The sequence below is a fragment of the Taudactylus pleione genome, unplaced genomic scaffold, assembly GCF_031769625.1.
Source record: "Taudactylus pleione unplaced genomic scaffold, aTauple2 ptg000179l, whole genome shotgun sequence".
Taxonomy (NCBI): Eukaryota; Metazoa; Chordata; class Amphibia; order Anura; family Myobatrachidae; genus Taudactylus; species Taudactylus pleione.
Genome location: NW_028284581.1, coordinates 24,423,857 through 24,450,368, shown reverse-complemented (window position 1 = coordinate 24,450,368; position 26,512 = coordinate 24,423,857). Strand labels below are relative to the sequence as shown.

At 43.5% G+C, this 26,512-nt stretch overlaps 1 protein-coding gene across 1 annotated transcript in view; it reads left to right on the top strand.

The window, feature by feature from the left end:
* Positions 1 to 26,512, top strand: part of ZNF407 (zinc finger protein 407) — a 626,800-nt gene that overhangs the window by 383,011 nt on the left and 217,277 nt on the right. The window contains exons 5-6 of the mRNA XM_088475920.1: positions 18,440 to 18,606; positions 25,730 to 25,813. Of these exons, the coding sequence (XP_088332046.1) occupies positions 18,440 to 18,606; positions 25,730 to 25,813 (251 nt within the window). The remainder of the gene's footprint in view (positions 1 to 18,439; positions 18,607 to 25,729; positions 25,814 to 26,512) is intronic.

Here is a 26,512-nt window from a genome sequence, read left to right as displayed (position 1 = left end):
CGTCCCTTTCCCAATGGCCCGATTCACAGGCCCATATCCGGCACAGGCAGCTGGTACAATAAAGTTTTTATTTTTATCATTGCGGCACAGTGTGACTTCACGCCGCGCTGCAACCTCTGAGTAGCAGAGGATCTGTGGTCCGGCGTAAAGAGGATTAGCAGCCAGAAGAGAATAAGGTAAGTGACTGAGTTGGAGCAAGAAGGATGTAAGGGGCTGGAGTGACACAGGGGCCCGGAGAGACACATGGAGGGACCTGGAGTGACACAAAGGAGGCCTGTAGAGACACGGGGTGGGGCCTAGAAAGACACAGAGGCGGTGGCTAGAGTGACACAGGATGAAATCACACAGGGTGGGCCTAGAGTGACACAGGGTGGACCTGGAGTGACACGAGGGGCAGTCCTTTACTTTGCCAGGGGCACTTGGACCCCTAAATACACCTCTCCATATAGGTCTAGTATAAAAGAACATTCCACAGGAAACTCTTAATAGTAGCATCATGCTGGCTATTATTCCAAAGTTATTATGTCACTAAAAATAAAGGATGTACAGAATGCTCCTATACATATATATGATTAGAACCTAGATATATAATTGGAAACTAGATATTGCAGAATCCAATCTTCCCACAATGGAAAAAAAAAATATTATTGCAAAGAAGCACCCCAGCACGACTTATATACCAGCCAGTGCTGAGGCCAATTTTTGTCAGGGAGGAACTAAAATGGAACAAGGCCACATGACTCATGGAAGATAGTCTTTATACTAAAGCTGGGTACACACTGGAATGATATCAGCACAATATGTTGTTTACGTCCGAATCGCAAAGTATCGTCCGGTTACAACATATCGTTGTTAGCGATGTCTTCCGGTCGGCTATGCTGCATGACCAAGCAAACGATATCACATGCGGCACTGTGCAAGGAATGAGGGATCAGCCAATATATCTGCCAGTATGTACCCAGCATAAGCCATGATATGCACACTACCTGTAGATTGCATGGAAAAGCTCAGGTGTGCACACTGCTTCTCTGCTATAATCTCAGCCTAGTACCTGAAGGAGTATCCTACAATTTCTGTCTAAGATACCTACAGTTAGAACAAGTGTTACAAAAACTATTGGCACACAATGCAAGAAAAACCAAACAAACACTCCTAGCGACCAAATTAAATATCTACCTGAAAATAAGGTACAGATGTGTCCTCATACATCTAGCCTCCTTGCGCATTAAACAGCCCTTCTAATCGCGCCATGCCATGGCGTAACTCGGGACCACCTAGTATCTTTTTGTGCGACTTTTTACCTTCAAATGCGTCTTATTCACACATTGACAATTTAGACGCCTGTCATTTAACCCTCGCCGTGATTAAGTAGTTGGGAAGCCGGCTGTCGGCATTGCGATGGCCGGCTTCCTGAACGTATACCATGAATAGCTAGCACAATCCTCTTCTGGCACTGTAAAGTAACATTTGACATGCAGATACAGCCGCAGTCACACAGAGAACATATGCATGCTCCATATCATTTTAATCAGCAGAAGCTGCTTGTGCTAACTATTCACATCACTGTGTGAATAAGACGCCTTTAAAGGGAAAAAGTCACACGAAAGACGCTCAGTGCTAACGAGGCACATGGAGCTCCAGCGTTGTGTGGTGCGACTTGTAGCGCATGGAGGATAGATGTATGTGGACACATCTGTAGACTAGTTTCATCTCAATTTTTTTGTACAGTACCTTTATTGAAATTCACCTGCATATCCTCAGTTGCTCCCAGGGCCGCCTTGAGGCATGTTCGACCACCCCATAGAGGGCGCGCCCCTCCCAACATCCCGATTTCAGCGGGACAGTCCCACTTTTCTGCACTGATCCACTGTTCCACCCATGGGCCGAAGTGTCCCGCGGGTGGTCGGGAGGTTGGGCACCCCCACCTCAGCAGCTGTATGGTGGTGCCGGACCCTGGAGAAGCTGAATGCATGCGCGCGGCATCTATTCAGTGCAGGGAGAGGGCTGGGGAATGTCCAGCTAGTGCCGGGGTAAGCCCCCAGCCTGACGTTACACAGGAGGCGTGCCATGCGGGCACGCCACCAAATAACATCATTTAGGACGTGGCCTATGGTAATTAGGCTACACCCCCATTTCGGGGAGACTATTACCCATCTTGCACAGGGCGCAGCTACCCCTGGAACCGGCCCTGGTTGCTCCCCTCACCTAGAAGAAAGGAAAACCCAATCTGGTGCCACCAAATATTCCTTCATACCCCCATAGACCAATACCATAAAAATAGGCCAGCAAACTGGTAAAATATAAAGGATTTATTGACAACATTAAATAATCGCTAGTATGTTATTTACCCAAAAAGCCGTCAACTGCGGCATGGTTGGATGATGGAACTGATGCTATTTTCCCTTCTGAATACACTAATTAAAAATGTATTGCTTCTTTTACGTATAATCACCAAATTTTCAATGCCTGTAACTGTAGATGATTATAGATATTAAATGACATGTGTCCAACCTTTACTTAAATTATCCTTAGGGGGTCAATTCAACTAGCCACAAGCAGCACGATGCGCCTTTGCAACCAAATGGAAATACCAATAACAGAAAATGAACTTGCCCTGAACTTGCAGATTTTTGTGCAGGGCCCTATGATGTTTTGGACACAAATCTGCAAGTTCTGGGCTACCATAAGTATGACATATGTGCGCACTCAGTCCAGTGGGCGACACCATGCGTTTAATTGATTCAGTCCTTTAGTGTGCTCTTGTGTCCCCAACTAACACCATGAATCTTGATTCTCGCCTTGAGGCAGATGCTGAGTTGTATGGTAATCTCATGTATCTGCTCCCACATTATGTGCACAGAAAAAAAATGTGCATATTTGGCTGTATGCATAGTAGGACAGATCTTGCGGTGTGCCTACGCCTATACGTAACTTTGCTTTGCTACTAGTTATGTTGTCCCAGCCTGTACTTGATGCAGGAGATACATCTGGAAGCAAGCGTATTTACGCTTCATCTCTGCATGGCCTGCATTTGTCCTGACCTCTCTTCACTGATCTCTGCTATATGAGAGAGCCCTATTCAGGACCTTCAGGACATTCTGCAGGCCCAGGTGATACAAGGGGACATTACCAAATATGGGAGATATGGTTACATCCCTTCCAAAAAAATAAATAGGAAATACTATGGGTGCCACCATAGTGTGCACCAAGGAAGGGGGCATTGCTCCTCCACCATAGCTCACCAGGCCCCTGCTGGGCCCCTCGGATAATGCTGGGCCCAGGTAATTAGTAACCGCTCCTCCCCTCTTTGCATCCATGGCACTATTACACCTCTTCAGTCGTAAGTTTTGATGTGCTAGACATATATCCAACTCTACATCATCTTCACTTACATATGCTCAGTTCCAGAGAATGCACAGTGTGAAAAAATATGCCCCGCCAGTAAGCATACATTCTATTCTGCATCAGCTTTTATGTCTCCAGCCGGGTTGTGTACGGGATCCCGGCGGTCATAATAACAGCGGCATCGACAGTGAGAATCTTAACACCTACAGGTAAGTACCCCTACCCTCACCCTTCCCCTAACTCACCTTTCCCACAGCCTAACCCCCACCCCCCACCGCCTAACCCTAACCATCCCCCTAGTTCTTAATACCTATCTTAACCTTAACTCCACGTCTAATACTTAGTGTCGGGATGCCAGCGGTCAGGATTGTGGAGCTGGGATTGTGACCACCGGCATCCCGACCTTCGGGATCCCAATTATATCCCCTCAAACCCACCTTCTATTTTTGCAACGTAGGCCATATTTTATTTTATCAACCCATCCCTAGCTCTATAACCCCATCACCTACCCACTTTCTATAAAAGAACATGAAGAAAACAAATGTAAGTAAAAATAAAGAGGGATATAAATAGAACATGAAGTAAGCAAATTGGTGCAATAATAAAATATGGGACCCGCTGCCATGCTTACAATTCCTTCCTATACATTCTACATTGTGGACATGCTCACATTTAGCTTAATGACAAGCCTGTGCCTAGTTCTAATAATATCAGACTACCATTGTCTACTCTCGGATTAAGATGAGGCACTGCAGACTCCATAGAAAGCAGTTCTTCAGGAGATGCCATTCTACCTGCACAGTGGCAGGGGATGTGCAGTGACCATGTATATCATACCTTAGCTTAGCTTAGTGTATGCCAAGTGGGCTGGGCCATGATGATGTAACTAGGTTCATCATACACTTTGCACAGCTCACATAATGGTGTGAGTGGCATCTGACTCTTCATTTCATACCTCACCTCCACATCTCCTGGAACTCAGGAATAAAAGTAGGTACTGTAAGTATGCACCAATCTCTTCCTGAACTCCAACTACCATAAGCCAATATTAGGGTGGTGTCCTTTGCCCTTTGAGCTCTGTCATCCGGAAGTTTGCAGCACTTCCTTGTCACCATTGCTCAGTGTCACACAAATGCAGAATGGGGGAAACCAGATCTTCTCTATGCAAACCTGGTTGTAACCGCAACAAAAGATTGTTCCTTCCATAAATCCCAGTGCTCTTGCTATACGTCTGCTATTTATTGCATTGACTAGGCTTGCTGTGTATTTCAATAAGTGGTCCGGAGTGGACATTAAATAATTATGAGTGTTTAAGTGGGTAATAACAACAGAACAGAAAAATATACACTAGACATTGCCTGGGTATTATGATAGTTTTACTTTACCACTGAGTGACATAAATCATCAGGCAGGACCTATCAATCAGTGTTACCAATGACAATTACATTTTACTAATGGATTTATAAAACTACAATGGTGGTTAAAGTGTAAAAATAGATACAAAAGTAGAAGTATCTACATCATAAACCGGGAATGAGAATAAAGCAATCATAACCGTTTTGCATGAAAACCACCAGTGTAGTCCATTGTAATGGTATTTTGTCAGTGTCAGCAAGGATGTTGCATTTTTCCTATTATACTACAATATTTTTCCTTACTGACTGGTGGAAAGGTTGATAAGTCATTACTGAAAGTCAGTACATGTAATCCCCATGGGTCACAGCTTGTGGCCGACTGTCCAACTTTTGCCCGTCAGACTTTTCCCCCTGCTTGAAAAAAATTGCAGCCTCATCTCACAGATGACTAATTTTGCTTTCTACACAGGTTCCGTAGTTTTATACTTATGAAGTTCTGCTATTTCTTCAGTTGGATATTCTTATGGGTCTATCCTAAGTGTATGAATAGGATCATATGAGGTGATTTATGCCCAAAGGCATTTTCTGTGTCTGCGAGAGATACACCCCCTCCAGTTACAGCTAAGAACAAAGCATATTAATACGCTAGTGTCTAAGAAGACTGTGCAGCGCACAAAGCAGGGCCCAGCCTTCAGACTTTACATGCAGGTGTGCTGCTAAACCACAAATCACCCAGGAACAATGCCCTCCGTCATCATGCAAGATGGTTATTACCAGCATAAGCATTTTTAGAGTGATTTTGTGATGCTAAATCAAACATGTGTGATGTAAAATAGATGTATGAATGCTATTTATATCCAAGTGTTAGGTCTTTCAAATCTGAAAATGATTGTGGGTTTGAAAATGAGGGGTATATTTTATCATTTATGGTCCTGTAAAGCAGCTCAGAAACAAATGCATATGAAGAGATAACATCCCTTTAACCTGATTATTTATTTTGCACAGGATAGACTCTAAATAAATATATACAGAAGCAACTAGATAGCGGGATTTATCTCAGCAATACAATTTCTGTCAAATATGGGCAATCTGAATGCAGTCTAGAGATATGAGCAGATAATATGAATCTTTTGTTGTGATTTACTGTAGTTTCCATCATTTCTCAATGTAGATGAGGTTAATATATACAGGCTGTACTTTTATATAAAATGAGACTGATATTCTATTAGCATGCCTCTGCATAAAAGCATTTCAATGAATGATTTTCTCAATAGTCTTTTTTTATTTTTTAAGTAGTCTTTTAGTAGGAGCATATGTCCTAATTATAATTAGGATTTATCTTAAATGTATTCTTCTGTTGAGCCTTAAAAATATATTGTGGTAGAGATTTTTCGAACTAAGAAAAAAAATTCCTTCATATTATTTATTTAAGAGAGGGCATTACTATTTTACTTATATCTCAGCCATACAAATCAGTAACGTGTCCACTGATCAATGTGATCTGGAAAAATGGCAGCATACTTGTGTCAGTAAATAAGCAGTGATATGGAAGATCTCTGATTACGCTCATTCTCCTGATGATGTAGGATGCTAAGACAACCCCCCCCCCCCGCCACCCTCATTTCAAAGATGAGATTCTCCTCTTTCAATCTTTCAGCTGTGGAGTTGCCAGACCAATGTGACTCTACAGGACCCAATGATCACATTTGCAATTAAATCTGCCCACGATATTAGTGCCCATGATCACATTGCAGTATGTGATCATATCTGCTGAATGTATGATAAAGCATCTGCAGGTGCAGGGGCTCCGAAAGTAGTGTGATGGGAGTGAAGTGGCCGCGTCAGCAGTCTCTTCACTCCTGCGCCAGGGCTCCAGTGCATGAGCCGTCTGTGTGCAGCCTCTGTGCAAGTCTCCCTCCCCCCCATCATTGGCTGTTTTCTGCAGTTGGCATTTGCTAGAGTCTTCTATGCATGAGCGACCTTCGGGAAAATGGCGCAGACAATATTTTCCTGGGGTTGCCTGTACTGTGTATGCGCAGATCTTTGTCTGTAGTGTGTATGCGCAGATCTGTGTCTGTAGTGTGTATGCGCAGATCTTTGTCTGTAGTGTGTATGCGCAGATCTGTGTCTGTAGTGTGTATGCGCAGATCTGTGTCTGTAGTGTGGATGCGCAGATCTGTGTCTGTAGTCTGGATGCGCAGATCTGTGTCTGTAGTGTGGATGCGCAGATCTGTGTCTGTAGTGTGTATGCGCAGATCTGTGTCTGTAGTGTGTATGCGCAGATCTGTGTCTGTAGTGTGTATGCGCAGATCTGTGTCTGTAGTGTGTATGCGCAGATCTGTGTCTGTAGTGTGTATGCGCAGATCTGTGTCTGTAGTGTGTATGCGCAGATCTGTGTCTGTAGTGTGTATGCGCAGATCTGTGTCTGTAGTGTGTATGCGCAGATCTGTGTCTGTAGTGTGTATGCGCAGATCTGTGTCTGTAGTGTGCATGCGCAGATCTTTGTAGTGTGCATGCGCAGATCTTTGTAGTGTGCATGCGCAGATCTTTGTAGTATGCATGCGCAGATCTTTGTAGTATGCATGCGCAGATCTGTGTCTGTAGTATGCATGCGCAGATCTTTGTAGTGTGTATGCGCAGATCTTTGTAGTGTGTATGCGCAGATCTTTGTCTGTAGTGTGCATGCGCAGATCTTTGTCTGTAGTGTGCATGCGCAGATCTTTGTAGTGTGTATGCGCAGATCTGTGTCTGTAGTGTGCATACGCAGATCTGTGTCTGTAGTGTGCATGCGCAGATCTGTGTCTGTAGTGTGGATGCGCAGATCTGTGTCTGTAGTGTGGATGCGCAGATCTGTGTCTGTAGTGTGTATGCGCAGATCTGTGTCTGTAGTGTGTATGCGCAGATCTGTGTCTGTAGTGTGGATGCGCAGATCTGTGTCTGTAGTGTGCATGCGCAGATCTTTGTAGTGTGCATGCGCAGATCTGTGTCTGTAGTGTGTATGCGCAGATCTGTGTCTGTAGTGTGTATGCGCAGATGTGTCTGTAGTGTGCATGCGCAGATCTGTGTCTGTAGTGTGCATGCGCAGATCTTTGTAGTGTGTATGCGCAGATCTGTGTCTGTAGTGTGTATGCGCAGATCTGTGTCTGTAGTATGCATGCGCAGATCTTTGTAGTGTGTATGCGCAGATCTGTGTCTGTAGTATGCATGCGCAGATCTTTGTAGTGTGTATGCGCAGATCTTTGTCTGTAGTGTGCATGCGCAGATCTTTGTAGTGTGTATGCGCAGATCTGTGTCTGTAGTGTGCATACGCAGATCTGTGTCTGTAGTGTGCATGCGCAGATCTGTGTCTGTAGTGTGGATGCGCAGATCTGTGTCTGTTGTGTGGATGCGCAGATCTGTGTCTGTAGTGTGGATGCGCAGATCTGTGTCTGTAGTGTGCATGCGCAGATCTGTGTCTGTAGTGTGCATGCGCAGATCTGTGTCTGTAGTGTGCATGCGCAGATCTGTGTCTGTAGTGTGCATGCGCAGATCTGTGTCTGTAGTGTGCATGCGCAGATCTGTGTCTGTAGTGTGCATGCGCAGATCTTTGTAGTGTGCATGCGCAGATCTGTGTCTGTAGTGTGGATGCGCAGATCTGTGTCTGTAGTGTGGATGCGCAGATCTGTGTCTGTAGTGTGCATGCGCAGATCTGTGTCTGTAGTGTGCATGCGCAGATCTTTGTAGTGTGTATGCGCAGATCTGTGTCTGTAGTGTGTATGCGCAGATCTGTGTCTGTAGTATGCATGCGCAGATCTTTGTAGTGTGTATGCGCAGATCTGTGTCTGTAGTATGCATGCGCAGATCTTTGTAGTGTGTATGCGCAGATCTTTGTCTGTAGTGTGCATGCGCAGATCTTTGTCTGTAGTGTGCATGCGCAGATCTTTGTAGTGTGTATGCGCAGATCTGTGTCTGTAGTGTGGATGCGCAGATCTGTGTCTGTAGTGTGTATGCGCAGATCTGTGTCTGTAGTGTGTATGCGCAGATCTGTGTCTGTAGTGTGCATGCGCAGATCTGTGTCTGTAGTGTGCATGCGCAGATCTTTGTAGTGTGTATGCGCAGATCTGTGTCTGTAGTGTGTATGCGCAGATCTGTGTCTAGTATGCATGCGCAGATCTTTGTAGTGTGTATGCGCAGATCTGTGTCTGTAGTATGCATGCGCAGATCTTTGTAGTGTGTATGCGCAGATCTTTGTCTGTAGTGTGCATGCGCAGATCTTTGTCTGTAGTGTGCATGCGCAGATCTTTGTAGTGTGTATGCGCAGATCTGTGTCTGTAGTGTGCATGCGCAGATCTGTGTCTGTAGTGTGTATGCGCAGATCTGTGTCTGTAGTGTGCATGCGCAGATCTGTGTCTGTAGTGTGCATGCGCAGATCTTTGTAGTGTGTATGCGCAGATCTGTGTCTGTAGTGTGTATGCGCAGATCTGTGTCTAGTATGCATGCGCAGATCTTTGTAGTGTGTATGCGCAGATCTGTGTCTGTAGTATGCATGCGCAGATCTTTGTAGTGTGTATGCGCAGATCTTTGTCTGTAGTGTGCATGCGCAGATCTTTGTCTGTAGTGTGCATGCGCAGATCTTTGTAGTGTGTATGCGCAGATCTGTGTCTGTAGTGTGTATGCGCAGATCTGTGTCTGTAGTGTGTATGCGCAGATCTGTGTCTGTAGTGTGTATGCGCAGATCTGTGTCTGTAGTGTGCATGCGCAGATGTGTGTCTGTAGTGTGCATGCGCAGATCTGTGTCTGTAGTGTGCATGCGCAGATCTTTGTAGTGTGTATGCGCAGATCTGTGTCTGTAGTGTGGATGTGCAGATCTGTGTCTGTAGTGTGGATGCGCAGATCTGTGTCTGTAGTGTGTATGCGCAGATCTGTGTCTGTAGTGTGTATGCGCAGATCTGTGTCTGTAGTGTGTATGCGCAGATCTGTGTCTGTAGTGTGCATGCGCAGATCTTTGTAGTGTGCATGCGCAGATCTTTGTAGTGTGCATGCGCAGATCTTTGTCTGTAGTATGCATGCGCAGATCTTTGTAGTGTGTATGCGCAGATCTTTGTCTGTAGTGTGCATGCGCAGATCTTTGTCTGTAGTGTGCATGCGCAGATCTTTGTAGTGTGTATGCGCAGATCTGTGTCTGTAGTGTGTATGCGCAGATCTGTGTCTGTAGTGTGTATGCGCAGATCTGTGTCTGTAGTGTGGATGCACAGATCTGTGTCTGTAGTGTGTATGCGCAGATCTATGTCTGTAGTGTGCATGATCACCAGAAAAATATTTTAATGGACATAGGGTGTACTGTATGGACCCCCCAGGATTCAGGGGCCCATATGTACTGCACACTCAGCACCCATTATAGATTTGCCCATAGAATATGAAAATATAATCCTGGCGCTAGGTGGTGATATTAGACACACATATAGAGGAAACAGCTGCCTTTCTGAAGTGACGGGTGCCAATCCTCAATACACTCAAAACAGAAAAATGGAACACACAGGGGGCACTGCTATATGTGTAATAAGAAGCATAAAATATACAACTAATGTATTTAAATTTAATTATAATAAAATAGAATAAATATTCCCAGGAGTGTAAAAAACAACATATATTAAATGAAAATGTACACACCAGGCATATATAAACTGTAGATAAGGTTATACACCTAACAACTTGATAATAAGAAATTATGTTTTAAAGATACTGTTGTTAACTGTAACGTTTCAGTCTCTTGAAATAAAATAGTGTAGCCAAATAATAACATCTGATATGCACACCAATAGTAACTGCGTCTCTCAGATAAGTGACAATCCTGAATAGTATACACTGTGGAGGTTCTAAAAGCTCCTTGTATACAGTGAGTCGACAGTTGGAAGAAAATAGATAACGTGGAGACTCTCTGTATAATTCTTGTCGTTAGGTGTATTACCTTATCTACACTTTATATATATATATGTTTGGTGTGTACATTTTCATTTAATATGTTGATTTTACACTCCTGGGAGGATTTACTCTATTTTATTATAATTAAATTTAAATACATTAATTGTATATTTTAAGCTTCTTATTACACATATAGCAGCGCCACCTGTGTGTTCTGTTTTTCTGTATAGATTTGCTCATGTTCATTTTTTAAAACATACAGTACTTACAGTTTTGGAGAACTCTCTGTTTCTCAATTGCCCCTTACCCACCCAATTAGGAAAGATGGGGGGGCCTTCTTTAAAGGTGGACTGTAATCAATTAACTATGTAACCCCTGAAGATAACGAATTGTTTCTTAGAAGAACAAGTGAATATTAATGTCCATCTGTGCATACACTGTACAAAGACACACTATCAGCCTGTCCATCAGCCGCACCTTCGAACATTGCACCTGCCTATAGCAGGTGCAGAATGTCTATGGGTCTATGGCCACCAGTGTAGTGGAACTGCATATTTACATGCATTCTCTGACACCAACACACCCGCCAAAGTAAAACATTGGGCCCTTGCACTGAAGCCCTAGATTGGAAGGACTAGGATTTATCCTATCAAACAAAAAATGGTTGAAAATATGAGTTTGCTAAATTTGAAATGTAGCACTAATGCTTGAAGTATATGATAACTGATTAGAATAAGTGGTGTATTTATGAAACTTAAAGGCGCACATCCTCTAGGCGATTTTGATGAGCGATTACAACATCGTAATCATGCAGTCGCTCATTAATCGTGCACCATAATGTCAGAAATGACCAGAGATGCACGCTCACGCTGGTCGTTTCAGACATCAATCATCGCCCAAACAAGCTGGCCAATCTGCCGATAACGATAGATTGGCCATGTTCGGGGATGAACTAGGGTGTCAACACTGAACGACTAATCGTTCAGTTTAGGCACTGCGGGGGATGGGGAATGATGGTACGATTTTCACAGCTGTGGATGTGCAAAAATATGTTCATTCAATAGCGGCCGGGACTTGTGCTGAGACACCCACCCAAACCATCGCAACTGTCTGCAATTGCATACATATACACAGCATTGGACACAGATCATGCAAACATCGACTTCCTGAGTCTATGGTCATTCAGAACGGCCGCCATAACTGAGACACTGGAGCTTTGTTTCCTGCATACAGGATCGCAGACACAGGATGTGCATGTGTTTATAGCCAACACTCCCCATTACCTCACCCAAATGCTCGCTGCCTGTCAATCACACTGCAAATAAAGACTAGCAGCATGTGACTATAGTAATGTACCTTGACGCTTTATTTGCAAAAACATTGGCATTGTGTACAACTCTTAAACTGGCCCACCTGTAACCAGAATGCCACTGTTTCCATTATTCTGGGCCATCTTCATTTGGCCACTGTAGCCTATACATTACAGTTCCGCCAGAGAGAGATCTCCAGATTCCCACCCGGCAGCTTACATTTACCACATGCATGACCAGTCCAGTAAGAATCTGTATTGATAGCAAATGCTATCACTTTACTCTACACTTGTTTTCTCACTATCCCAGCAACAGGTTTTTATAAATTATGCACAAACTTATTTAATTCAAGAAATGATACAATACAGGGCCAAAATATGAATGGTCTTAAATAGACCCCTTAATATTTAAGATTATTACTGTAATAAGCAAACAATCTTTGTAAGAAGTCTGTCTTTTCAATACAATATATTTGGCCATAGGAACGTGTACCGTACCTTAAACATTTATTCTGCTCCGCAATATATAACATCAGTTACACCTTTTAGCTGCAATATGTTGCATCATATTTGTCAGAATGCTTATTTGGGATGATAAAATCGTAACGTCTCTCACATGGACAAACAGCAGCTAAATAATCAGACAGCAGTCCTAGTTCTAAAGTAGATTATGTCTTATTCTTTGAAATTGCTATTAAAGATACTTTTTGAAGTATATTAAGTCTGACAGAACCACCTTCATTCCACTTGTTCTAGGGTAACAAGGTTGCAGTTTCTCTTCTCTCTACCTGATATCATGTATTTTACAGAGTGCGAAAACACTGAGGCGCTTTACCACTGTGATGTATGTGTCAATCATTTTTCACAAGAATGACAAGTCTCTGCGGGAGAGTTTAATTTTACCTCAGTAAGACACAGATAACTGTGTGATGTGTCAGCTGCAACATAAATAAAATATGATCTATGATCTGTTTTCTTTTTTGGCATGCATTCAGTTACTTTTAATCATGTTACTGTTGACCCTTTGACACATCATTGAAGGCTGTATTACTATAAAGAATATATACTTATTATTTTATAATTCAGGTTTATTAAAATACTGTTAACATATAACACGTGGAATATTTTAACAATATAAAAAAATTACTATACTTAAAGGCATTCAAAGTTGTGGTCTTGTCCTTGCCATACCATTATATGTGATGATATGGGATACATTATATGCATGATACAATTTGTATGCAAGCAAGCCATTTTGAAAATGCTAAATTGCTATTTAATGTACACAAGTATTTTATCTCTGTAATTATTAGGCATTGCATATCTGCAGTAAATTGTAGAGCATTTTCCTTATACACCTGGATGATCACAGTTCTTTAAGTGTAGGTGCTTCATTGCTTGAAACAAAATTAGAAACCCAATACCAAAGTACCTGCAATCTATGTAGGAGTTTCTTGGGCTGGAACAATGAGGAGATAAGACTGTGACATAGTGCTGAGTAGAGGGCGGTATCTTGGATCTAATCTTCAAGCCTGTGGAGCTGTTCCTTGTGGCCCGCCGATGGTTAGTGTATGTCACAACTCTCGGATGGCAAATGGGCGCAACCCGTATTTGGGGATTGGCGTGACTTATTTCTGAGGCGCAGAGTCTAATGTGCCGGCGGTGTTCACCAGGGACCCTTGCAAGAGAGTATGGGCTTGGCTGTGTCCGACACACAGGTCGCGGCCCTCAGAATAGGTTTCCCTATACAGGTGCTGGTGAATTCTGGATGGAGTGGAGAAGAATTTCAGCATAGTGAACAGGCCAGGTCAGAACCAAACAGACAACAAGGTACCAGGGAGCAGACTTGTACAGGTCGCAGAGGATAGCCAAGGTCAGACCAGATTACCAAATGCAGTACCAGGGATTAGACAGAAGCAGGTCAGAAACAAAGCCAGGGTCAGGAACACACTTGCAGAGGCTGATTGCTGGAATCCTCTAATCAGTGCAGCTGGTGATTGCACTGAGCTGGATAATAGACTGCAACTGATGTTTGCTGAGTAAGTTCACTGGAACAGCTTGTGATTCCTAAACTGGAATACAGTAGCATACAAATCAGGACACAGATATAGAGCCAGATGTCAGTGATGGTATTCTGCACAAAGGAGCCACAGGATAGAACTTAACACTAGGAAACAACTATTTGCTCTGGCACTAGTGGGAGTTCTCACAGGGGATATGAATCTGCTGCAAGTCCATGATAGGCTGCTGAGGTCAGCTGAGGCAGGAGCACTCCCACTGGAAGAATGCTAGCAGCTGACATAGTGCATGATGGTATTGTCAGTGATGTCATGGTTCTCGAACAAGGTCAGGCAGAAATCCTGACCTGCAGAAAATGGGAAGGTAAGTCACACAATTTGAGCAGAGTGTGACAGTGTAGTGCGGACCGCAGTGAGTGCGGTTCGCACTACACAGAAACAAACTCCGGCGCCGGGTAGTACACTTGTACTACTCAGCGTCGGTGTGTTTGATTTGGCAGACAATGAGAGACAGACTTTCATTGGCTGCTGCGTCCACTGCCGGAGCTGGGCTAGAGCTCACTCATGATCTCCACCTTCCGCGTCCCGCAGTGGGTGATGGGAGAGATGTCATGATGCCTCTCCCAAGTGCCGAGCGGGCTGGAAGGACGGAGCAGTGGACAGCGGCAGAAGCGGGGATTCAGGTAAGTGTTGTTTTTTTTTTTGTCTGTCTTTGTTCTATATAAGTAAGGGGCACTGCATACCCCCTATGCAGTGCCATCAGTAGTAGCCCCCTCTATGCAATGCCCCATTGCATAGAGGGGGCTACTACTGATGGCACTGCATAGGGGGTACCACTACTGGGGGCAATGCTTAGGGGGGACCACTACTGGGGGGGCACTGCATAGGGGGGACTATTACTGGCAGCACTGCATAGGGGGGACTACTAGTGGGGGCACTGTATAAGGGTCATGGCATAGCGGGGACTACTACTGGGGCACTGCATAGGGGGAACTACTACTGGGGGCATTATAAAAGGGGCACTACTGCAGAGGGGGGGTTATTATGGGACCATTGTTTGAGGATGGTGGCAACTGCCTGACATAATTAATGGTGGAGGAGGGACAGTTATGGGGCATAATTATAATTGTGGGAGGAGGGGGGCCGTTCTGGGACCTAATTAAAAGTGTAGGAGGGGCAGTTATGGGACATAATTGTGTGAGGAGGGGGAAGAGTCTAAATACCCCAGTCCTCGGGCTTCATTGAATTTTTTTAATGTGACCCACGCTGTCTTAAAGGCTGAAGATCCCTGCCTTAAAGTGTGAGGCAAAGTGTGAATAAGTCTAGTTTCGGGTCCATTCAAATATTTCTTGAGTGGAGGAAGATGTAGACATGGAAGATGGAGAAGTTAATGCTGGGTACACACTGACAGATACATTGGCCGATCAATTGATCGGCCAATATATCTGCTGCACGTCGGCCAGTGTGTACCCGCGATGTGTTGGTGAACGTCGTCGTTCACCAACGTATCGCATTGGCTGTGCTGCACAGCCGATGGACAGGTATGTCTGCAGACCATCGGCAGGTGTGTTGCCCATACACAGCGGCAGCCGCGAGGAGGGGGGCAGGACACGTCCCCGCCCACCGGCCGCCGCGTCCCGCCCACTGGCCGCCGGGACCCGAGGGCACAAGCAGATGATGGCCGTTCAGTGTGTATGCACCACCATCACCTGCAGATATATCTGTCAGGTGTGTACCTTTAGTTGATCAGAGGTAAGTCACTATAGTTTGTCTTTAAAGATTTGCAACCATGCTTCACTGCTGACACCGATTTGTAGATTTGGTAATCTACTTTCTCTGTCTACTGATTCAGCCCACAAAATGATTTCCATTATTTTTCTATCCTAGTTTTGAGCGGCTCCTTCGAAATAATTTCTGCAAGCTGAAGACAACATTACATCTAGAAGCTTTTTCAGCAGCTCTCAGAAATATTCCTGTTCTTTCTATTTTTGCCTCTAATTAAAATATCTATGCCAAAACCAGCCAAGTTTCTCAAGATGTCTCCAGGAGGCATTACTATTTTGCTGTATCAAACTCTTCTCATGTTCAAAAAGTATGTCATACAAATATTGCTGAATAATCAAAACCTTTGTCATTGTTGGTTAGTCTGGAAATGTTCTTTTTTTGGCATCATGGACAAGCAAACATCAGCAGCAAATCTGTTTCTGACTCTCACTCCAAACTAACCAATCCCGTTTAACATATTTGCTACTTGAACACTTTGCATAAAGATGGTGTTTTGTGAACCTCCAGGTATTTTTCTTGCATGCTTCAATCTGACATTAATTTCAGAAAACCCTTTCCAAACAATCTTTTTCCTAATTGAGTAAGCAATTTTGTATAGCCACTATCCAGGATCACTAAGGTCCAAACTTCATCACGTTCCTAACTTCAAGAATAGCTGTTTCAGTTTGCGACCTCTGTATTTGTGTTGGAGACTAAGCCTCCTATTGTGGTGGCTCTGCATTAACACCTGATCATGTGAGTGTTGAGTAGCTAGAACTTTCTTTATTTACTTTCATTCCTCTTCCTGCTTTCTTTTTTCAGGCCTTTTTTGTGCACCTGATTTATTTGTATACCTAGACTTTTACTCCTAGAAAGCAAGAACACAGAAGTGCTAATTGGCACTCCTCATCCCCACGTACCAGCCCAACGTGGAGGTGGAATTATATGTATAAAAAAATGGTGGAGACAGATGGGCATGCCAGTAGGCTCCTTGACATGTGTCCCACCTCCCCCCCCCCCTTAAGAGCAACCCTGCATATGGCATCTTTCATTTAAATGAAAATTAATCTAAAAACCTCACTTGCCCCCTCACATAAAAATAGTTGGTTTTGTGGCTATTGTAGTGCAGCTTGGCCATCTCTCTACATTTTCCACTGCCAGGGGCTTGCATGGTTATTCTGGTTGGTAAAGTGAAGGGCGGCATTGGCAGGGAGAAGACGGGCGCATTTAGGACAGATAAGTAGATACCTTATAGTAATAAACAGACATAGTGAGGAGAGTGCACGTCAGAGCATGTGACTATGCCTAGTTTCTGTGGCTGGCTGAGCAATGTATGTGTCCTAATACACTGTGGGCCTGATTCAGAGCCGGACGCTATTTGCGAACGGTCGTTCAGAAAAAGGGACCGGCTATTTAAATTGAGCGCTCGCTCTTTGCGGTCTGTTGACGCCTCTATGTCTGAGCAAGCGAACGAAACATGCGCTCGCTATTTTGTAAAGACGCCCCCTGGCCATTCGCATCATATGTCATCTCCGCTATTTATTAGATTAATCGAGTACATCGAAAGGCGTCTGAACTGCTCGCAGTGCTTGTGGTAGGGTTTACGCTTCTTTGTTAATTATGCACACCCATTAAACGCCCGTTTTGACCGTTTGGCACGCCTGCGTTCGGATCTCCACTCCCTGTTTTCAAGCACCTTCCCCTGTTACCACCCACAAACGGCTCATTCTGTCACTCAAATTAGCAGCCCCTCGCTGTTTTGCGAGCGCACGATTTCCGACTGCAATGACTGGTTGGCGCATGCGCATTACGACCCATACGCATGCGCAGATGTGCAAACATCGCTCGGAGCGAGCGAGCGTCCGCTTACGAGCGGCTCTGAATCAGGCCCTGTGTTTGGTAAAACAGGACAGAAGTGATAATCTGCTTATAGCAAATGGTAGCTACAAATGTAACCTTTACTTTTCAGAAATAAAATTATTTTAACTGTTCATCTGAATATTTATTTGCCACTGATCTCTCTTACTATAAAATATTAATATGCAGGTACATTATATTCTTTTGTGCAGCATGCTCTTATTTTTCACTAAAAACCTATGGAAAAAAAAAAGACATATATAAAACCGGCATTTAATGTACTCATGATACATTGTGTATCTTTAATGAAAGTATAGATGAAGCCAAACCAATATTTGTGAAATGATAAGAAACTCGTATGAGACACCTACAGGAGCTGTAATGACCTGCAGTATATTGCTTCCCCCCTCTCTATGACAGAAGGGTTAAATGTGGCGGTGTAGAAAGATGTATTTCATCACAGTACAGCATTTAGCACCGCTTGGCTGTCTGAGCGCTCTTGGACAGATAGCTTTTCATTTAGCCTTTGCTCTGACAGCACATGCCCTGGATAAGTGGTATAGGTCTGTACAGGTGAAATCTATTCTCACATTTGCCTCAGGGGCGACTGGACTGTAACAGAATTTTTCAAACCCGTTGGGCCCAACCGCAAAGCGGAGAATAAATGGCTGACGTGCCAGGCCTCGACAGAAAAATCAATGCCTGGTTATACAGACATGACAGACTTAGGCTGCAATTCTCCTCAGCAAAGGCACTGCATTTACCAAGGTTTAGCTTTTAGAAGACTCTGTCCTTTTTCAGGCTTAGAAATGTGTCTCTCGATATCCGCTTGTATTTTTTTTCAATGCTTACGTCTTACAAATACCTTTTTCTTTCCTGTATTCGTTTAGGAAATTTGCCTGCAACCTCTGCGATAGAAGTTTTAGAGAGAGATGGGCCCTGAACAACCATATGAAGCTACACACAGGCGAAAAACCATTTAAATGTACCTGGCCCACATGCCATTATTCTTTTCTCACAGCCTCTGCCATGAAAGATCATTACAGGACTCACACAGGTCTGTTTAGAAATTATGTGTTCATTATCTTCTTGGTTATATATAAAACTCATTTATAGGCAAGTAATACTTTTGTTTTTTAATTAAAACAAAGATGTTTTACCAAACACCATTAACATAAACATTGCGGGAGCAGACATCGTCCACTTTGAAACATCCGCTTGTAGTTCTTGCAGCTGTAAATGAAAATTGAATCTTTATGGTGCCTTATTTTAGTCTAGGAGATAAACGTTCTTGTCTTGCTTTCTAACCAGCTCTGCAATCTCTCTACCTCCTTTCCTGCTTTCTTTGTCCTCTTTTCTGTGATTGTATTAATGCCAGTTTTACTTCTCGGTTTCTCTGTTTTATTCATGAATTGAATGTTTTTAAGGTTCTGTTGCAGCAGTTAAATTTTTTTTGTGTTCCAATAGCTAGAGTGAGTAGAACCGAACCACTTACCCCCCCCACCCAACCCTTCCTGCAATTAGAGGGCTAAATATATAAATCGGTTCAGGACAATAATCACTTCTGTCTGCATTTGGCCTCAAAATTCTGCGCGTTTCACTGGTGGGATTTGGCCTTAGGTGTTAGTCATACACCAATGCACCACAAAGCAGTATGGATAGACCAATGTCCTAACTGTATATATAGATAATACATTCAGCTAAATGCAGATTTACAAGTGTAAAGTATAATAGTGCAGCAAAAACTGAAACTAACAATTGTATGGCCTGCAATTTGCATCCCTTTGTGTAAAGTTTCGATGTGATTTTGCTCATCTGTAGTTGCAGAGTTTCATTGTAACAGTAACACAGATATGTTGGAATATTCTATGATTCCCGTTTTACTGTCCTGGATATTGTTAGCATGTATTTAACTTTCAGTACATAAAACCTTATAATTAATCAGAATGAAGGTAAGTAAAAAATGGTCCAATTATTCTACAGTGATTCAGAGAAGATTCTAGGTGAAAAGTTTTTCCTAGAGAAATATCCCAAGCAGTTGGTGGGAGGCCGGCTCTCTTTAGCTCCTGTGACAAGGGTGTTGACGATTTAAGGTCTCCAGCTTGCCCTGAGAGATCACTTATATCGAACCGCAGATGAAAAGCCAGTGCAGATGTAATTTATCGTCGGTGTTTCCTTCTAAAGAATAATTGTGGAGACTTGGTTAGATCAATAATATAGATTTTTGTTGTTAGGTCTTGTAGTCTGCACCATAATGAGAGAAAGGGGACAGTGGCTGTTTTCTAATAGAATATAAAGGATTGGTTTCCGTGTCTTTCTACATTTGAATGCAAAATGGCACACTTGAAACTAATTCAAGATATTAAGAAAAAAACTCTTTCCATCCTGTCTATGTGGTTACCTAAAGCAATTATTCATTTGGTCTGTCTAAGAAATTTCAAGGCTACAAGTGTCGTAATAAAAGTACCCACAACTAGCCCAAAGCAATTTCTATCCCTAAACAAAGGTTCTTTAAATTTGCCATATTTTCCAGTCTTTCCATGCCGTTCACAATGTCTTGGCAGTAATAAATTGTTTGGGTAACATAAAAACCATTGTAGTGAGGTCAGGCCCAGCTGTCAAATTGTAGTCTCATCAGAGCAGAGTCTCCTGGGGCTCATACCATAGCTTCGCCCCAGGGTAGGAGAACCTTTTCATATGAACATTGACCATCATCATATGAAATAAAGAAGACATCTTGATTCATGTAAAATATTCACAAAAATAAGAAGCTACTCAGTACGTTGTCCCACGTCTTTAGAAACATTTGGAATAAGGGTAAATAATAATGTGTGTCCAAACATGAATTAGTGTGAATTATTGTTTGGTTGGGTCTGTTCACATATAAAAAAAAATGTGACCAACATTTTAGGCAAAAATAATAATGCTACAGGTGATACATAGACACACGCACAAACATTTACAGATATGTAATTAATAGCACAGATCAGGCATGCACACCCACCGGCACACATTTACAGATAGCACAGATCAGGCATGTACACACACAAGCCAGTTATACCCGTGTGCGCTTTTATTTTGGCCATCACTGAGCCCCTCTGTATACCACCATTGGTCTAACCAGCATTGTGAGTCATATTGTTCCATCACTGCACTTAACAACATTTTAAGTTTTACTGTGTACATCTTTGTAATTTTAACTATCGCTAGCATCTATACAATCTGTCCACCTTCATAAAGTATGTTCCCCACATATTGTAGCTTTCTTCAAACACTGTTGCTTAATCTACCCACTATTTATTAATATTTATTTATATAGTGCCAGCATAATCTGTTGCAGTTTGCAATTGAGAACAAAGCAGTAATATAACAAGACTGGTTAATACAGGTTGAGTCTCCCATATACAAAATGCTTGGGACCAGGGGTATTTTGGATATCGGAATATTCCGTATTTTGGAATATTTGCATACTATAATGAGATATCTTGGGAATATGACCCAAATCTAAACACAGAATGCATTTATGTGTTATATACACCTTATACATACAGCCTGCAGGTCATTGTATACAATATTTTCAATAATTGTGTGGCTTAAATAAAGTTCGTGTACATTGAACCATCAAAAAGCAAAAGTTTCACTATCTCAGACATGCTAAAAATTTTCCGTATTTCGGAATATTTGGATATGGGAGACTCATCCTGTAATAGACAGAGAGGTAAGAGGACCCTGCTCGCAAGCTTTCAATGTATAGTGAAATAGGAATTTGGAACATGAAGTTAAGTGTTACAGTTTGGAAAAGGCCCAATTCTTGATGGAGTTTATGATCTAGTCCCACTGTTTAATATTGTCCTGTGGTCAGCAGGATGTGTGTGTAGAAAGAGAAACAAACCCTCTCTTGACCCCATCTCTCTGTCAAGCTGCCATTCTATTTCTCTCCTTCCCTTTATTCCAAAACACTTGAGTCTTTTTTACACACACCCTATCACATTCCTCTGTGAAAATGTCCTATTTAAACCTTTCCAATCTGTCTTTCATCCCTTGCACACTACAGAAAAATTACCTGACCAAAGTCACTAACGACCTACTCTCTAAAAATCCAAGGGTCATTTTTCTGTCCTCATCCTTATTGACTTTTCAGCAGTGTTTGACACTGTGGACCATGTTGTTTTTCTCCCCTGTTTTCAGTCACTCATCTTTTGAGATATAGGACCTCATTCAGAGCCGGTCACACAGAGCGTGCGGTCGGTCTGAATGAGGGGAGGACCTCTTGAATTTTCAAGACGTCCTCCTTTGCGGTGGTAAGGCTGTGGGTTAACACCCACAGTCTTGCGACCGCCTAAGGTGATGGTCGCGATGATCAAGACCATCGCGACCATCGGGGCTTACGACGAGACCCTAGGGTAGGGTCTCCCTTGTCGTAAGCCCCGGAGAGCGTTCGGCTCTGTCTGAGCCGGAAGCTCTCCACTGACTTCACTAGTGATGTCAGTAGGGCCGCCCCCAAACGGTAGGCGTTCCCATGGGAACGCCCCCATTTGGGCTGCCACCCCCCCGGCCCGCCTTCCAAACAGGGCGAGCTGTCAATCAACATCGACAGTTTGCCCCCTTTGGATCGAGACCCGCTACGACTGGCGCTGTCGGTCGTAGCGGGTCTCACGCATGCGCACGACGGCGCCGTCGTGCGCATGCTCTGTGGGGGGCCATCGACCCGGTCCGAGCGCATCGCCGCTAACGACCGGGTCTGAATGACCCCCATAGTCCTCTCTTGGTTCTTAATATAGGGTACCCTCAAGGCTCTGTACTTATCCCCCTATGTTTTTCATTCTACACCTAATTTGGTAAATGTATCATCTCCTTCAATCTACAGTACTATCTTTGTGCTGATGATATCCAATTCTAATGCCGGTTACACACTAGACGATATGTCTCCCGATCCGGGCAGATCAGACGATATATCAGGCACATCGTCTAGTGTGTACCCTCGTTGTCATTGACGATGCGTGCTCCTGCGCATCGTCAGCAACATTGCCCATCGGACCTGCATGCCAGTCTGAAGGGTGACATTGTCAGCGAAGGGCGACATCGTCAGGGAAGGCCATGTTGCTGAATGCAGCATGGCTTCCTCTGTCGCTCCCGACATCGGCAAGTGTATATGCACTTGCCGCTGCCGGAACACCCGTTGGCTCTTCGGACCTGCATGCACAGCGGGTACACACTAGAGAGTGTGTCCGATATGTCACTCCGATTCGCCGGATCGGGCGACATATCGTTTAGTGTGTACCTGGCTTTAGTCCACTTCCTTATTTGTCACTTTCACTATTGCAACCTTCTCTTGCAATCTCCTTCACCCACCGCTCTTCTCTTCAATCTCTCCTTAATGTTGCTGCTCAACTGATCTTTCTTCCTGTCTTTCATACGTCTCTGCTTCTGCCTCCCCATCCTGCCAAACCCTTAACTAGCTCCTTATCCCCTTCATCATTTAATTTGAACACATCACCCTCAACTATAGCACAAAACTCTCACCCTCTCTTTTCCTACCTACTTGTCCAACTTACTTTCCCTTCACACTCCCTCCCTCCATCTCTTCTCTTTATTGATCACCACTTCTCACTCCCAACCCCAGGACTTCTCCTGTACTGCCGATAATCTATGTAACATTCTCCCTGTCACTATCAGACCCATCCTCAGCCTCCTTTCTTTCAAATGCTGCTTTAAAGCTCACTTATTCACTGAAGCCTACTGGGCCACCAATAAATCCCTACCTACTCCCTGATGCATTAGCCTATTTGTATCTCCTCACGCCACCACTCTTACATCTCGCTTTGAAATGTAAGCTCTCAAGAGCAGGGCCACCCGTCCTCTTAATTCATTAATCGCCACTACATCTTTCATGACTATGCCATTATAGTATATGCTTATATACGGACAATTTATGTATATGCTTGTAACTGTGTGTCTTACTATGTATACCCTGTCTGCTCTGCAGAACCTTGTAGTGCCTTATGAATCTAATAATTCCCTGTATGATTTATTTGTGCCACACACTGTGAAAACACCTGCTTCCAGTGCAATACTCACCAAAACCCCTGCAAGTTAGGACATATGTCCTAATCATTTGACAGTCTTCAAAATTGGGTCTGTCTTACAAAAAGCGGGATGGTTGTGAGGTATTCAATAGCATTGCAACTTGATCCCAAAGGAGCAGTGGCGTAAGTTCATCCCAGACATCCGGAGGCAAGTTATAATTTGGTGCCCCCCGTCACAGCCGCTGACACTGTAATGTAGCATTTCGCATGCAGAAAAAGCCGCCAGGGAGGAGTGAGACAGAGAGTTGTGAGTGAGGAGGGCACCGGAAGTGTCACACTAACAAAAGAAGCTGATGAGGGGCGGTGACACTAATGAGCAGGGACAGGCTATAGATAGATGCAGGCGGCAGATGACGGTCTGACACTGAGCTCTCCTCTAGTGTATGGCGGCTTATCAGGTGCCAGGAAGAGGTGCCATGTATTGGGCGGCCGTTATAGTACACTCCGGGTACATAGCTACAGCCCTAAGTGGGGTGAATGTATTGTGGACAATGCAGGAGGTACCCTTTCAATGCTGGAGCACGACGGCAGGCGCCTCCATTGTCTCCCATTGTTCTGCCCCTGCAAAGGAGTTGAATGCTTAGGACTGTTGGGTAACAGAGAGCCTGTAGCACATTTTAAAAGCTGTCAATTTAACCTTTAAGTCCAGGCCGCGCCCAACTGAGTGACAGCTTCTGTCCAATCAACATATCACCTGATCATTTTCAAATACTGTTATGTGGTTTGTGCCAGGGCCGTAACTAGGGTAGTGCGACTTGTGCCATGGCACAGGGCACCGCAGGGCAGGGAGCACTTTTTGGACCTGTCAATTTTCTGTTTATTATCATTCTCACATGTAACTTCCTCTTTTTTTATCCCCAGCATCTCCTGGACTCCCCTATCTCTTCCCTGGCCCTTCCCCATGAGGCCATGGCCCTTTTTTGGGGTGTTTTCATCTTATGTCCCTATTTCAAAAATAGGGGGGCGCCAAAGCTATTTCTGGCACAGGGCACCAAAAAGTCTAGTTACGGCTCTGGTTTGTGCAATCACATGGACTTCTGTATTTGGAGGATTGAACTCCCAGGGGTATAAACTGAGTGTTATCTGGTAACAGTAGCATTACAAGAGAAGTAAGAATGCCTCTCTGCACTGGACATTGGGATGCTTCAAATAGTGGATCTGTTTTTTTTTTCTTTTATATTTTTTTGAAATACTTGTAGTATTATAATATCATCCAGCCCATTATGACAAATAGGGATGTGCGCTGACCCCCGTGTTTTGATTTTGGATCTGTATCGCCTTCAAGGTTTTGGATCTGGTTTGGGTTTTGCAAACCATCCTCAAGGGTTTTGGTTTTGGATCTGAATTTTTTAAATAAAAAATAGATAAAAAGTTTTAAAAACCGCTAAAATCATGTAATTTATGCAATCCAAAACCCGAAATTCGTATTTAAAACTCGAATTCCGAACCGCAAAAAGATCAGAACTGCGACCGGGATTTACCCAGATCTCCTCAGGAGAATAAAACCACGACTCGGATTTACCTGGATTCACAAAATTCGGGTGGATTCGGATTTCTGGAGAACGGAACCGCACATCTCTAATGACAAACAATGAAAATTCATTTATTTGTGAAACGAGCACAATGCAAAATATAAAAGTAACTAATAACATGTACAAACATATCATACTAGTAAATGCAATATGTAATAGTATAATGTTTTTGTATTTTACATTTTAGGTAATATTTAGTGTGCTCAGAAAGGCCAGATGTATGGGAATTATGAAAAGGAAAAAAAATCAGGATATGCATAAAAACTGTTCAAGTGCATAAAGCAGCCCCATCTGGAAGGCATCTAACAGAAATGAAGTTGTACAAAACCATTCCATTGATAATAAAGCTAATTTTTATGGGTCTGACAAGTATGTAATTATGTTCAGTGGTGCTTTTCAGATTTTATCACAGTCAATAAACCGCAGTGGTAATTTCATTCCCATTTGACATATTTACATGGAAACATTTGATTGGAGGAATTAGTAACCCTGAAAGCCTTGATAGATATGTTTTAACGATCTGTGACCTCTACAATCCCACATCTGTTTATTGTTGCAACAGGCGAGAAGTCGTTCTTGTGTGACCTTTGTGGCTTTGCTGGTGGGACCCGTCATGCCCTTACTAAGCATCGGAGACAGCACACAGGTTGGTCATTTCATCTTACCTTTGCTTTTGCTATGGATGCAGAAGTTAACACTGTGTCTATAACTTATGTCATCCTCTGTCTATATTCTAACATTTATGTTGCCTACAATAATTAATACTAATATGTACCAACAGAATTGTCAAAATAAGATACACTATTGGTCTGTAGGATAAATGTTATTTAACCTATTAAGGAAATATAATTTTGAAGTGTAATGAAACAATATACATTATGGGGGTGATTCAAGCTCCGATGCGATTACTATCGCAGCTACTTCCATTGGTAGCAACTGCGATGGCACTATTATGGTAATGCAGCAGAAGGCATCACGCCTCCTGCATACATTAACGTTCCGAGCTACGTCCATGGATGCAGTATCGGAATATCTGCGTGATCCTCTGCCGGCTGAGTGATCATAGCGTCAGTCAAGCCGGCGATCGCAGTTTCTCTAAAGAGGCCAGGAAATCTCCATCTGCCGACGGAGATCCTGGCCTCTTCCTCCACCCCCAACGGTGACGACACACCTATGTTTTGGGAAACAGAAGCCGTCGCCGCCCCCTCCCCACCAAGAAACGTCAGCAGACTGTCAATCACTTGCAGGATTGCAGACCCATACTGCACGTGTACAGAACGGCTACAATCGGAGATATGCTCTAACCATCGGGTTAGCGTACATCTCTGAATTGACCCCTATGTCC